The 13,817-nt window shown below is 45.5% G+C and overlaps 1 protein-coding gene across 1 annotated transcript in view; it reads left to right on the top strand.

Annotated features, from left to right (window-relative positions):
* AXDND1 (axonemal dynein light chain domain containing 1) overlaps window positions 1-6,386 on the top strand; it is an 89,462-nt gene extending 83,076 nt beyond the window's left edge. Inside the window, exons 23-25 of the mRNA XM_077763088.1 lie at window positions 2,947-3,029; window positions 3,866-4,056; window positions 6,310-6,386. Of these exons, the coding sequence (XP_077619214.1) occupies window positions 2,947-3,029; window positions 3,866-4,056; window positions 6,310-6,386 (351 nt within the window). The remainder of the gene's footprint in view (window positions 1-2,946; window positions 3,030-3,865; window positions 4,057-6,309) is intronic.
* The last annotated feature ends 7,431 nt before the right edge of the window (window positions 6,387-13,817 follow it).

The following is a 13,817-nucleotide window of genomic DNA, read 5'->3' as shown; positions in this document are numbered from 1 at the left end:
AAATCGTGCTGCTTGACCACACGCGCAGGGCTGGCTACAGCTCAGCTCCCCAACAAGCAAGATCCCAGAAGCAGTCTCTTTCAGGCTCGCCTTCACACCACAGATTCTGGGTGTGCATAAAGGGTTAGAAGTTTATGAGGACAATGAGAGGTTTTGCCGGGTCACCTGTGAACGCCTGCGGAAGGGTGAGCGGGAGCCAGATTTGGGGAGACCAGCAGAATTTTTAGCATAAGATTAGACGTTCTGCCCTTACTTCGCCATTGGCCTGAAGGTGGCCCTTAGAAGTCTGTTTCCCTCTCACAGTACCATGTATGCCAGAGCAGTGACTGATTTACCTATTTTATAGCAGCAACAGGGAAGGGCCCTTGGATTGGTGGTTCTAGAAAATACGTCCAAGCCTGATAGGGCAATGTGCCAGTGCTGGGAGTTGGATCCCAAAGAAGTAGGCCTGAAGCCAGATCCTCCCTGAGATAGTGTCAAACTAGAGATTTTGTCCAATCCAAAGCCCATTAGTAGAGTCAAACCTGAGGGAGACCAAGTCAAAAAGGCCAAAGACGGAATTGGAGTCAGAGGCTAAGTGCAAAGCTCCAGCAGATTGGCACAAATAAGGAAGGTGCGATCCAGTCACTTCTGAGAGCCATGGGGCCCATGTTTGTCTCTATTTTATGGGGTAACAGACCACAGAAGCCAGAGGAAGCCTAGGAAAACTAGGAGAGGGCCTAACGCAGTGGCTGTGATTAGCCTTGAGGTGTCTGTATCAGTATATGGGTGGTGGAGGGAGGCCACCAGGCATGCAGAGAGGATGCCGTGGGAATTTCCTATGGAAGGCTTTGAAATGGACCACAGAACGTTATCTGTGCTTGCCAGTGTCAAGGCAGAGGGACATTTTCCTTGAATGCTGTAACTAAATATACAGTAGACTCTTGAACAGCTAAGGGGTTAAGGACACTGACTCCCTGCACAGTTAAAAATCCATATGTAACTTCTGACTCTCCAAACACTTAACTCATAATAGCCTACTGTTGACTGGAAGCCTTACAGATAACACAGTCAACACGTATTTCATATATGACATGACTTACGTACTGTATTCTCACAATGAAGTAGCTAGAGGAAAGAAAACATTATTATGAAAATCATAAGGAAGAGAGAAGACGTGTATAGTACTAGACTGTGACAGAAATCCATGTAAGAGTGGACACGCACAGTTGAAGCCTGTGTAGTTCAAGGGTCCACTGTGTATTTGTTGAATGAATGTGGAGAGTCTGAATAAAGGCTCAGGTGTACACAGAGTACTGGTTTACTTTGGTTTCTACCTAGAAAGTTGTTTCATACAGCTGTAAACTGTGTGGAATTCCAGTTCTAGAAGCCTCTGCTTTGAAGATCTTTCTTTTGGCCTCATAGAATGAATAAGTTAGTGGCATGTGCTGTACGGGCACAGCCAAGTCACATGCTGCTGGTCCAAGCTGGACAATGATAGCATTTACTTTCCAAACAAACTACCCAAGAAAAGGGAGCAAAACAGAAAAAAAAGAATAGGTGACTGGGACAATAAGAAGAGAGTAAAAGGGCTAGAGTAACAGTGAAAATGTTTCACATAGTTTCTTTCCTCTGGTTTTCTTTCTTTTTTTTTTTTTTAATGTTTTATTTTATTTTTTGAGAGAGACAGAGCATGAGCAGGGGAGGGGCAGAGAGAGGGGGAGACACAGAATCTGAAGCAGGCTCCAGGCTCTGAGCTGTCAGCATAGAGCCTGACGTGGGGCTCGAACTCACGAACCATGAGACCATGACCTGAGCCGAAGCCACAAACTCAACCGACTGAGCCACTCAGGTGCCCCCCCATCCTCTGGTTTTCTTTTAGGAAAAGCTAGCATAGTGCAATTGGCTGTGTGGGTGAGAACGAAGAGGCCCAGATGAGGGTTTTGCTTTAACCCCCTAGATCCTCTGCGTGGATGACGGCTGCCTACCCCCTTCAAGCTCCCTTTCCATCTATAATGTGGGACTTCCCTTTCACGTGCCTCAGGTTGGGAAAGAAGGATAAATGAAACTTTAACACAGTTATGGGCAAAAAGGGGCGAAGGGGGTGGGAGATACAGGCTTCCCAGTTATGGAATGAATAAGTCGCAGGGATGAAAGGTACAGCACACAGAATATAGCCAATGACACGTAATCCAGCTGTATGGTGACAGATGGTAGCTACGCTTGTGGTGAGCACAGCGTCATGTACAGATTTGTCCCACCAGCATGCTGTACACCTGAAAGTAATGTAACATCGTGCATCAACTATCCTTCAGTTTTTAAAATGTACACTTCTGGGAAAGTGTCATGAGATTTATGTTTAAATGTGCTTATCATTTTTGTTTTCTGAATACCTGTCTCTTATTTTGTTTCCTAGAATGTTTGTAGACTCAAGATAAATTAAAGAGGTGGGGTTTGTTTTTTTCTTTTCATATTTTCACTGCCTTGATATTTATGGAGGAAGTTCCCTAAGGACCTTATGGAGTTTCCCTAAGGAAAGATCTGATTTGATATTGCAATGTTATGTGCTTAGTGAAGTACATTATTAAGAAAAACACAGTTAATTTCCTGTGTTGACAGTTAACTTGACTTCTTACAGAAACATGTTTAGCCTTCTCTTTGTTTTTAAACCTTTTCTTCTTTCCTTGTTTTTTTTTTTTTTATTGATATTGTTTTTCCCTGCTTCTTTACAATTCTAATCAAATGTATATCCACCTATAGCATGACTACTTTGGAAGCTAGTATGCTGTGTAGCCACAGGTAGTCCCTATTCTTTTTTGGTGTTAAGATTGTGCTTTATCATTTACTATGTAAGTATGGATACTAGAAAAAAATATTCTGGAAGGCTTGGTCCAAAACATCCTGAAGAAGTAGAATATTAACTGTTAGGACTCTCAGTTCATTCACACTGCTTATTTCCTTTGTCAGAGAGAATCAGCTAGTCAAGGTACATTGGCCCCAAAGTATCTTGAAGCAATGGCTATAATTGAACACACACAGGAGAAGCTAACGTAAGTATGAGACTCCACCATGGTAACAACAAAGATCACCGGCCAGGAGGTGTAGCTGAGAAATCCACACTTCTTGGCTTACCTTTGTTTCTTCTGCTCCCTTTATCCTCACTAGTAGGTTAGGTATCTCCAAGTCTTCTGCTAGTGCCAACGAATGAGCCTGCTTTCCCAGGAACATCCATCCTCTTCCATAGTGGAGATGGAGGAAGTGAAAGTGTGTGTGGGTGTGTGGGGGCGGAATAGGGTGTTAGGAGTGTCTGTCCAGTATGTTTCTCAGCGATGAGCTAGAGACAGAACTGGGAGAAACTACTCTGTGCAAGAAAGAATGTTACACAACCCCATGAGTAGGAAGGGCAATACAGTTAAGATGGTCGTGCATGCCAAGAGCAGAGCAGAGCCATGTAGACATATAACATGCGCTCTAGGAAGTAAGAAGCGCATTTCAAATTGTTTTTCCTGATTGTAAGATCTGGTATTAGAGGTCCTAGAAAAGAAGAGACACTATTGATTTAGTATGTTGATTTCACATCAATGAAGAGAAGCCAAAACTAGCTACTGGAAAAAGGGGTTCCTTGGGTATTGATGGAGAAACCCAAATACCCAAAGTCAGATTCACTAAGAAATTATAAATATGTTACACTCTTAAATCACAGCATGACTGCCACCCTGACATCACCATCCAGAGTTCTGGGACCCCAGTTCTGGGCTTCTTTGTACCTTACAGATACACATATCTGATTCCACTGCCTCTTCTACATTATGCGTTCCTATACATGAAAAATAGTTTTTCAAACCTTTCCATTTTGTTGTGTTTCTCTGTACTTTGTCCACATCAGAGAGGTTGAAAGCAGAGCCAGACAAGCAGAGGAGAAGTTTGAGGCAGTAAATGAGAAATTTCATTATACCCTTATAAGAAATAAAGAACTGGAGAGAGAAGTAGAGAGTTTGATGTGGTCTCGAGAGAAGGAGACTGAAAGAGGAAAAGAAGAAAGTGAAAGAGAGCAAGGAGGAGGAAGAGGAGGAGGAGGTGGAGGAGGAGGAGGAGGAGGAGGGGGAAGAAAAGAAGAAGAAGAAGAANATATGACACACTTTTTTAAAGCATTAACTCTTATTTAAAGCATTTTTTAACTCTTTTTTTTAAAAAGACCAGAAGGCAATTGTATCCAAATATTGATAGACATTGTCTCTAGTTGCTGGAGGTTTACACAGAATTTTGAGTTTAGTTTTTGATACTTGTTGGATTTTCTGTGATGAAAACAATCACCTTTATTCTATGGGAAAAGGAATTTACTCTTTTTTTATTTTTTTTAATTTTTAAAAATGTTTTTATTTTATTTTTTTGAGAGACAGAGACAGAGAGCAAGCAGGGGAGGGGCAGAGAGAGAGGGAGACACAGAATCTGAAGCAGGCTCCAGGCTCTGAGCTGTCAGCACAGAGCCCAACATGGGGCTTGAACCCACGGACTGTGAGATCATGACCTGAGCTGAAGTTGGACACTTAACCAACTGAGCCACCAAGACACCCCTACTCTTTATTTTCTTATCTCTAATTAGTGCATCACCTGCTCTCAAGCAGGTCTCTGTATCCCCAAGGGAGGCTATTTTTTAATTTTTGTTTTCATCTTTGTGGTCTGATCCCAGGACAGCTCCTAGTATAAGGGATGGCACAGGAAAGATAGCTACTTTCTGTTTTTCATAGTCACCCCTACCTTCACCTACGCCCTCAGCAAAAGCAGTAGTTTAGCCCATGCCCTCCAGTCTCCCGCCTGTGTATGGTGTACTTGTACTGTCACCAGACTGAGCTCATTTTCTCTCTTTCCGTTAACTCCCAACGAGTAAAACGCCAATTATTCCAAGTGTGACAATCCGTTAGCTTTACATTTGACTACATGTGAGATAGCTTTCTAGATTAAAAATTTTTCATTTTACAGTGTGTAATTTTATCCTGAGAGTTTGCAAACTAGACTTTTTCCAGATTTCAGAAAAATAAATAGGCAAACCATGCCAAAGGCCTTCGTGTTAACCTGGAGAAGTTAGCTCACTGTGGAATGAGTGACTTTATTTTTCTCGATTTCCATAAAGATCTTGGGGATGAGGTTAAATCCAGGATAATAAAAAGCATTAATTTTAAGTAGAAGATAACTATACACAGTGTGTCCCCAACCTATAAACAATTACCTACACAAACATAGCCACCCTGCCCCTCCTTCCAGATACCCCGTCAGAGTCATTGTCGGGGGGGCTCAAAAGCAGAGCATGAGAAACGTTGCAAAGCTTAGGGGAGTTGGCTCTTAAGCCAGGAAGTCCACATGCCATGCAGGAGACCCAAAAACTTCCCCAGGAAATCCATAAATTGGACATTCCTTAGGGTTAGCAGGCAGCTCCTTTGAAAAATGCAATGAGGGGGCGCCAGGGTGGCTCAGTCGGTTGAGTGTCCAACTTTGGCTCAGGTCATGGTCTCACTGTTCATGAGTTTGAGCCCCACGTCAGACTCTGGGCTGACAGCTCAGAGCCTAGAGCCTGCTTTGGATTCTGTGTCTCCCTCTCTCTGTGCCCCTTCCCCACTCATGCTCTGTCTCTCTCTCTCGCAAAAATAAAAACATTAAAAAAATTTTTTTGAAATGCAATGAGAGCATTGTGAGGCTCGTATGGCTTAAGCAGTGTCATATTTGTGTGTTAGATAGAGCATGAGATCATGCCCCCCATCCCCCCAGAGATGTGCAGTGAGGGGATAGCTGCTTACGTTTGGTAAAGGAAGGAGGCTCATGCGTGCTAGGTATAGGGAAGATCTGGACAGAGTAGGAGACATGTTTATTTTTGTTTTATGTCAGTATTTTCCATAACTAGCAAATCATTGTGCTCTGAGCTGTGAATGAAGACAGGAATCGAGAGGGAAGTTTACAAAGATGAATGGTGGCTTAGACTCTGATCTCCGGGAGGCCAGCCTCACTTAGGAGCTGGGAGCGGGGAGCAGGGAGATACACCAAGAGCAAGATGAGGGCGTGAACAAGATGACCAAATGTGGGATGAGGTGGCGGCAGCCAGTCAGCAGGATCCCAAGGGAGCAGCCTGGTGTCACCTAGCGGTCAGGGAGAGCCGCCCTGAGGGCAGGGCTGGAGGCCGGGGCGAGGGACCAGGAGGCAGAGGTGAAGGAACGGATGTGGGAGGATTCTGGATACTAGCTCTAGTTGGATTTTTTTCCTGCCAATCTTAGAATAAGTATAGGAAGGAGGGAGGAAACGTTTTTCCTGTTTCTCCACTCTCCCTGACCTCTTTTCCAGGACCCAGAACTCAGGTAACTAGCCGACTACACTTTAACTTTGGGAAAACGAGTTCTGAACCTCAGGAACCAACTTAGAGTCAAATTTGGGCACATTGCCTGATTGTAGCTTGGGAGTCACTCACGCAAAATGGAAGTTTTTAAACGCTTTGTAAAGTTAAAAGTCCTTAGTTAAATATTAGATGTCGTTACTACACTACACTAATTGTTTTTGTCTTTTCAGATGTGCAGCGCAACCCTAAATCCAGAACCCGGACTAAACCCAATAGTAAGACCAAACCCAAGTAGCATCCTTAGGGTGCTGGGCTTCCGCATGGCTCCCCCCACCGCTGCCTACGTGCTTCTGAGCTGACACGTCATGCGGCTCCATCCGGGGAGGTGGGGGGGCTCCCTGTGCTGCAGCTACTAGACAGGCCATGAATAGTTTTTTTTTTTTTTTTTAAAGTCATAGCCATGGCTTAGGGAGTAAATGTGTTAGCTTATTTCCCAGATTAAAACTAACTTGTGCCAAAGTTTGCTAGCCTCTTCGATTGATTTCCTAACACAGGTCCGTGAAAAGTATCGGTGACTGTCAAGAAAATAATGCTTTTTGAAGACTCTGAACTCTGCAAAGAAGAGTGGCAAGTAAAAAGCATTATTTTTTCAAGTTAAAAGAGGGGAGCCTGATAAGGCTTTTGGGCTTCTGCAGCATTTTCAGGTTTCTCACAATTTGAGGCATTCTTATGATTTATTTGATTTTCACAATAAGCCTACAGAGTAGGTTGGGGAGATACTGTTATCCCCATGTCTCAGAAGATGAAATTGAGGCCCCAAAGGGTTATGCGACTCCCCAGGGTCACAGAACTGTTCAGTGTCAGAGGCCCCAGCTTACTGGTCCTGTGTCCGGATGTTTGACACTGGTGATGGAACACCAGGCCATTGCCCAGGTGGTTTCCTTCACAAGGGGAGGACGGAAGGCCGTCACTGAAATTTAAGAATGTTGCAGAAGATTCACCCAGAATTTCCATTTTTCGCTTCAGTCGCCTCATGTATCTGCTCTGTTCAGGACCCTGTATCCACCTAGGCACTAGAGATGGACTAACTTGCAAAAATAAGCTGCAAGTGACAAATGGACATTCTGGGCAGTCACTCAGCAAGGACTCCCTCCCTCCTCACTGCTCCTGGTACACTTGCACTTGCTCTGACCTCTGGCTCCGAACACCTGTGCTGAGATTTCTGCCCCTGCTTTGCCTCTGCGTGTTGGGTGTTCCTTTGGATTCATCTCCTGGAATTTTAGACCTTTGCCTGTTCCTTAAGCCTCAGGAACCCTGTGACTCAGAGTCCCAGCCTTTGTCAGCCCGGTCGCTGGTCGGGCCTGCGTCTGGCCACCATCAAAGTGTATGTAGGATGAGTTTCAAGAATAGGGTCTGCTTAGGGTCTGCCGAAGCCTGCCGGATGCCTCTAAGTCTGAGGGAAGAAAACAGGACTCCGGAGAGACGGCTGTGCTTATAGCTCAGCTGAAAGCCAAAGCTGATGCTCCCAGTTCCCACTTACAGTTCATTTGCTGGGGCAGAGCCAGCCCTACCCTTATGCTTTCCCAGAGATTCTTAGATGATTCTAGCAAATTTGGAGGCTTCTGGGTGGGATTTCAGAATACTGTTTAATTAATTTCCCACTTTGCAGCAAGAGCAGTCATTTCCAGACAAATCAGCAGCCCCCATCCCTGAACACGAGAGCCTTGCCCCTCAGAGCACAGCGGCTCCATCGGGCGGAAGGCCCATCTCTAAAGGCCAGAGTCACGGCTGCTGCCACACATAGCATGAGATGTTTGGCTCCACGGACCTAGTTGGGTGGTCTCCTTGTGAGCCACAGAAACCCACTCCTGCAAACAAACATAAAAGGCTAATTTATTGAAAGTGTGTTGGGGAGCTCAGGGGGCTGATGGGAAGTCATAAAGAGCCAGGCCAGGAACAGATGGGACCAGACGGTTGTAGATTTCAGGAGCAAGAATTGCTTCACCGTGTGCCCCAGTTGCTACCACCAAACAAACTTCCATCTTTTCTTCCATCTATAAATGATTGTGCTGAAGTTCTAGCGTCTTGGGAGAGAGAAAGGCTACCCTGTGGGCACAAACGCCCTCGTGGGTGGACCAGTGGGAGCGAGAGGGCGTCTGGGATCTCTAGCCGCCTGAAAGGGAAGGAAGGACACCTTGCTCTACTCTTCCACCAAAACGGATCACAGTATGGGGAAAGGCAACGCCCAGAAGAAAGTGAGCTGGTGGTAGGAAGGCATTGAGGGACGTGAGGTGGGTTAAAAAAAAAAAAAGTGCGCTACAGGAAAGGCGTCTATACTGGTGCTGCCCAACAGCCCAGGCAGCTCCGCTTTTCCAAAGAGCTGACTTGTGGGAAGTTTACCATAGTCCTCAAGACCTTGCCCCACCTTCTCAGAGCGACCCTGAGGCATAAGGGACGTGGGGTGGGTGCCCCACCTTCTCAGAGCGACTCTGAGCTGGGCCCCCCGGGAAAGCTCAGGGGCAGCCCTTGCTGCACATGTCTGGCGGCCGGGCTGCCGGGGAGGCTCTGCTGGCGCCAGCGGAGGCCGGCCACTCTGCTCAGTGTCCAGACAAAGGCGTGCTGACGTCACCTCCAGAGAGCTGGCCTGACCCTCCAGGAGAGGAAACTGGATGGGCCTCATCACACTCCTCTGTGTCCCCCCACCCCCCAATCTCAGTGCCTCTGCACACCTTTAAAACAAATGCTTGAAATCCTGAGGTGGGATTCTGACACAAGAGACCCCGTGCGTTAAGTTCTTAAGCTGGTTCTGTCCAAGAACCACCACCCTGGGGGCAGGAGCTCCTGGCCGTCGGGGCAACCTGTGTAGGGGGCCAGGCTTCGGTTTGTGTACAGCTTGGTCACTGTCACTTAGAGCTACGGGGTAAAAGCAGAAAAACAGCAATAGCCATTTGTGGAGGATTTACTTGTCATCAGCACTGTGCTAAGCATTTCATACATTATCTCATTTAATCACAACAACTCTGGGATGTGGGTCATACTTTTATCCTCATTCCTGTCAGGACAAGTGGCATGTTTCAGGGTGAACACCTAGTGAGGGATGGAGTGAGTGGCCAAGCCTGGGAGGCCTTGCAGCAGAGCCCAGGCGCTCGGTTACGGCGCTCTGCTGCCTCTCCGCGTCCGAAGAGGCTGGAAGTGCAATTGATGACTCCTCTTGTTAAAAAAAATTTCTTTCTTTTAAATGTTCATTCTTGAGAGAGACAGAAGGAGAGAGAGAGAGAGACAGTACAAGCTGGGGAGGGATAGAGAGAGGAGACACAGAATCCAAAGCAGGCTCCAGGCTCCGAGCTGTCAGCACAGAGCCCGATGTGGGGGTCAAATCCACGCACTGTGAGATCATGACCAGAGCCTAAGTCAGACGCTTTACTGGCTGAGGGACCCAGGTGCCCCAATGACCCCCTTTTTAAAGGATGTGATTTCCATATCCTCTACTTGTTGCTCAACCACGGAGCAAATGCACTGACACACCAAATTCTAGAGGATGCCAGAACCTCCTAGACCCAGTAGACTCTGCCAGAGAACACTGCTGCCCCCAGGAACAATCTGCCAAGGGAAAGTATACTTACTCAGCCATCCATAAAGGGCCCTCAAAGAAAGGGAATGCAGAGGCATAGGCAGAATGGCCTGGTGGGCCTCCCAAATTCCAGAGAGTCGAAACTGCAGGCCTCCAGCCCCTTCCTGCTACTGCTGGTGAGCCACGGGGGCCCTTGAAGTTTTTAAGGGGAGCCTGCAAAGCCTCCTTAAAGATGACCTCTTTCTGACAATCTGTAGTTCATCAGCCATAAAGTCACATGTTTGCACAGTAAATGCAGGTCTAGACAGACTGAAGAGCCATTGCCAATCGTCAAATGCCCTGGAATAGCACTGTCACAGAATTTGTCATAGACTTGTCCCATTCTCACAGCCATATTGTTTTAGTCATGGTGGACTCCAGCTCCAGACTGGAACATCTTCTCCCAACCTGCCAGCTTACTGCCTACAGTAGACTCGATGTGTGTGTCACCCCAGAATTCTTATGTTGAAATCCTGGCCCCCAATGTGATGGTGTTAGCAGGTGGGGCCTTTGGCAGGTGATTAGGTCATGGCGGTGGACCCCTCATGAATGGGATTAGTGCCCTTATAAAAAAGGCCACAGAGAGCTCCCCTTTTATGTCATGTGAGGACACAGAGGGAAGACAGCTGTCTGTGAACCAAGAATTTGTCCCTTACCAGATGCCAGATCTACTGACATCTTCATCTTGGACCCCCCCAGCCTAAAAGGAGAAATTTCTATTGTTTGCAAGCCACCTTACAGTATTTTGTTATAGAGCAACCTGAACTGACTAAGACGCTGCTCTCTATTAATATTAAATTTCTGGAGAAAAACTCTTCCCTAGTGCATATCTTGGTCATATTGGCCAGCTTGTTCATTTGTTCATTGGCCACCCATCAGTTCAAGGTCAGTAACCAGCTGGAATGCATCACCTGGATGTCAGGAGAAGACTGCAGCTGGGACTTGCAGATGACACTGTCAGCTCATCTCACCAACGTCTGAAGAACTTTCCCTTGACCATTCACTAGACCCTTTCGAGTAGAGCAGTTTCATAGCAACTTAGCCTCGGTATTTCCCACCCATCAAGCACTCCCATCCTGTCCCAACAGCCAATTAATAGCGGAAGATAAATCATAGGCTTCTCTAGCAGGCCTGGAAGGTGCCCTCTGGCAAGCTAATGAGAAATTTAAATGTTGGCCACAGCCACACAGCAGAGGAGACCAACCAGTGGGTGGTAGCACAGGCCCTCCCAGACATGTAGGTCAATCTGCCTTTGCCAAGAGGCACCATGCTACAGGGAATTCTTAGGGTCATAAAAGCCATTACTACATTATTACTCTGGCACTCCTTCCTCATTCTTCTGTTCCTGGCTCTGGTTATACTCGAATCAGCAGGACCCTGCTTCCTCATTTGTTATTTATGCAACATCTGCCAACCTGAGATCAAGAGCCACAGATATGTGGTGAAAAGTGACCAACGACCCTTGATGCCATCTCATTTTCAATAACCAGTAGTTAGGGTGGGTGCGGGCCAACACAGTGGTGATGAGAAATACTTCCCACTTCAGAGTTGCTCTGATTGCCATTGGTTCTTTAAATGGCTGGACTATCGATGACCCGATCGTGCCCTGGCTGGTCCACAGAAGCAAACTGCAAACCCTCAATGGTTAAATGCTCTAGGAAATCATGCAGCAACTTCCCTTAACTCTCATCGTGTCTACTGCCTCCTCAGTGCTTGCTTTCCTCTCTCTCGCACCATGCTTTTGGCCCTGACAGATTTCATTACCTGCTTTTGGCTTACTTGGATTTGACAGCCTCTCGGATTCCATATTTTGTATCTTGGCACTTCTGCCGGTTTAAAGTTTTGCCTGTTCCTTTGGCTTTAGAATCTCCCATTGACTCTAGTCAAGACTACTCAATCTGTGACTCTCAGTACTGCCATCCCCCACAGCCAGGTATGGTCTCTGGGAGTAGAGAAAGAAACTTCTTTTGAGAAGATGTGGAAATATTTTTTTAGAACTGGATGAAATACTACCTGGCAATGAGAAAGAATGAAATCTGGCCATTTGTAGCAACATGGATGGAGCTAGAGGGTGTTATGCTGAGCAAAATAAGTCAGGCAGAGAAGGACAGATACCATATGTTTGCACGTATAGGTGGATTAGGAGGAAGTTAATGTAGGACCATGTGGGAGAAGGGGAAAAATAGTTGGGGAAAAGAAGGGAGGAAAACCATGAGAGACTCTTGAATGCTGAGAACAAACTGAAGGCCTGATGGGAGTGGGGGTGAGGGGAAGGGGGGTGATGGGCATGGGGGAAGGCACTTGTTGGGATGAGCACTGGGTGTTATATGGAAACCAACTTAATATTTAAGAAAAAAAGAACAACAACAAAAACAAAAACAAAAAAACAAAAAAAGGAACCTTTAAAAATTTTTTAAATTAAAAAAAATGGATGAAATAGACTTTTGAAACAAAACTCAAGGTTTTCATCTCATATAGAGTGATCACATAAGCTGATTATTAAAATAATAAATGAATTGGGCATGGTTATATGAATATGTAGGTTTGTTGTTTTGGGGGTTTTTTTGAGAAAGAGTGCAAACGTGTGCACATGTGCTGAGGAGGGGCAGAGGGAGAGGGAGAGAATCTTAAGCTCTCTGAACATGGAGCCCAACGTGGGCTCAATCTCACCACCATGAGATCGTGACCTGAGCCTGAGCCAAAATTAAGAGTGGGATGCTCAACCAACTGAGCCACCGAGGCACCCCGAGTGTCTAGGTTTTGAAATAATCTAATAGTTCTAGGGTTTCTGGATGGCTCAGATGGTTAAGGGTGCAACTCTTGATCTTGGCTCAGATCATGATCTTGCAGGTTCCTGAGTTCAAGCACCATGTCAGGAGCCATGCTGGTAGTGTGAAGCCTACTTGGGATTCTCTCTCTCCGCCCCTCCCCTTCTCACTCTCTCTCTCTAAATAAACTAAAAATAAAATAAAAAATGAAAAGAAATAGTCTCACAGTTTTGCCCAATTTTGGGAAAGATGCATTGCTTGGTGAAAGCCCTAGGGCATGCAGGCTTGGGCTAGAGTGTGTGGTTTTCCCAGCTGTGGATGGAAGTGAGGAGGTGGCTTAGAGAAGTATAACAGATGATCCTGGGTTAGTATCACTGCAACTATATAATAAGGTACTGCTAGGGAGGTTTTGGTCTTTTGTTTTTGGAGGACAGGAGGATTGGTGGATAGGCCAGAAACGTAGAAGTGATTGAGAGAGCAGGAAAGGCAAAGTATCCTCGATCCTGGGCCTTGTTCCTGTTACTTAAACATAGTGGGGAAACAGCCTGTCCCCAGTGGACAAAATGCTATAAAAGTTTCTAGGTCCATTTCTGTTTCATTCATATTTTCATATTTCTAGGTCCATTCCTATCTTATTCACAATATGTTTTCTCTGTGAAATAATGCTCAGTAGGGTTTTATGGGCCAACTTCATGAACAAAAACCCTTTACAACTGTGCTTAGTAAAATGTTTAAAGTTCTCAGGGATAGCTGGAACACATCTCCGAGGTAAAGTAATAACCTTGGATTAACATGAAGAGGAAAGAGGCAGTCTGAAGGACCGAGCAGTCACCAAATAGTTACCATTTCTTTCTGTACTAGCAACATGGAAATTCCCATTTTAAGCAGCATTTTACTAACATACATGATTTTAGTAATATTTTTGTAGTGTTGCTAAGATTTTATAATATTACTTTTGAAGTCTATAGAGAGTTTGCTATATATACATCACACGCTTTCTTATTTACTTGGCTAATTCTTTTCTGTAGATACCTATTTTTTTCTTATTTTTCATTTTTAATAATTTATTTTAAAATTTAGGTAGCATATAGTGCAACAATGATTTCAGGAGTAGATTCCTTAATGCCCTTCACCCATT

The sequence above is a fragment of the Crocuta crocuta genome, unplaced genomic scaffold, assembly GCF_008692635.1.
Source record: "Crocuta crocuta isolate KB4526 unplaced genomic scaffold, BGI_CrCroc_1.0 scaffold3, whole genome shotgun sequence".
Lineage (NCBI taxonomy): Eukaryota > Metazoa > Chordata > Mammalia > Carnivora > Hyaenidae > Crocuta > Crocuta crocuta.
This window is presented reverse-complemented; position numbering and strand designations above follow the sequence as displayed.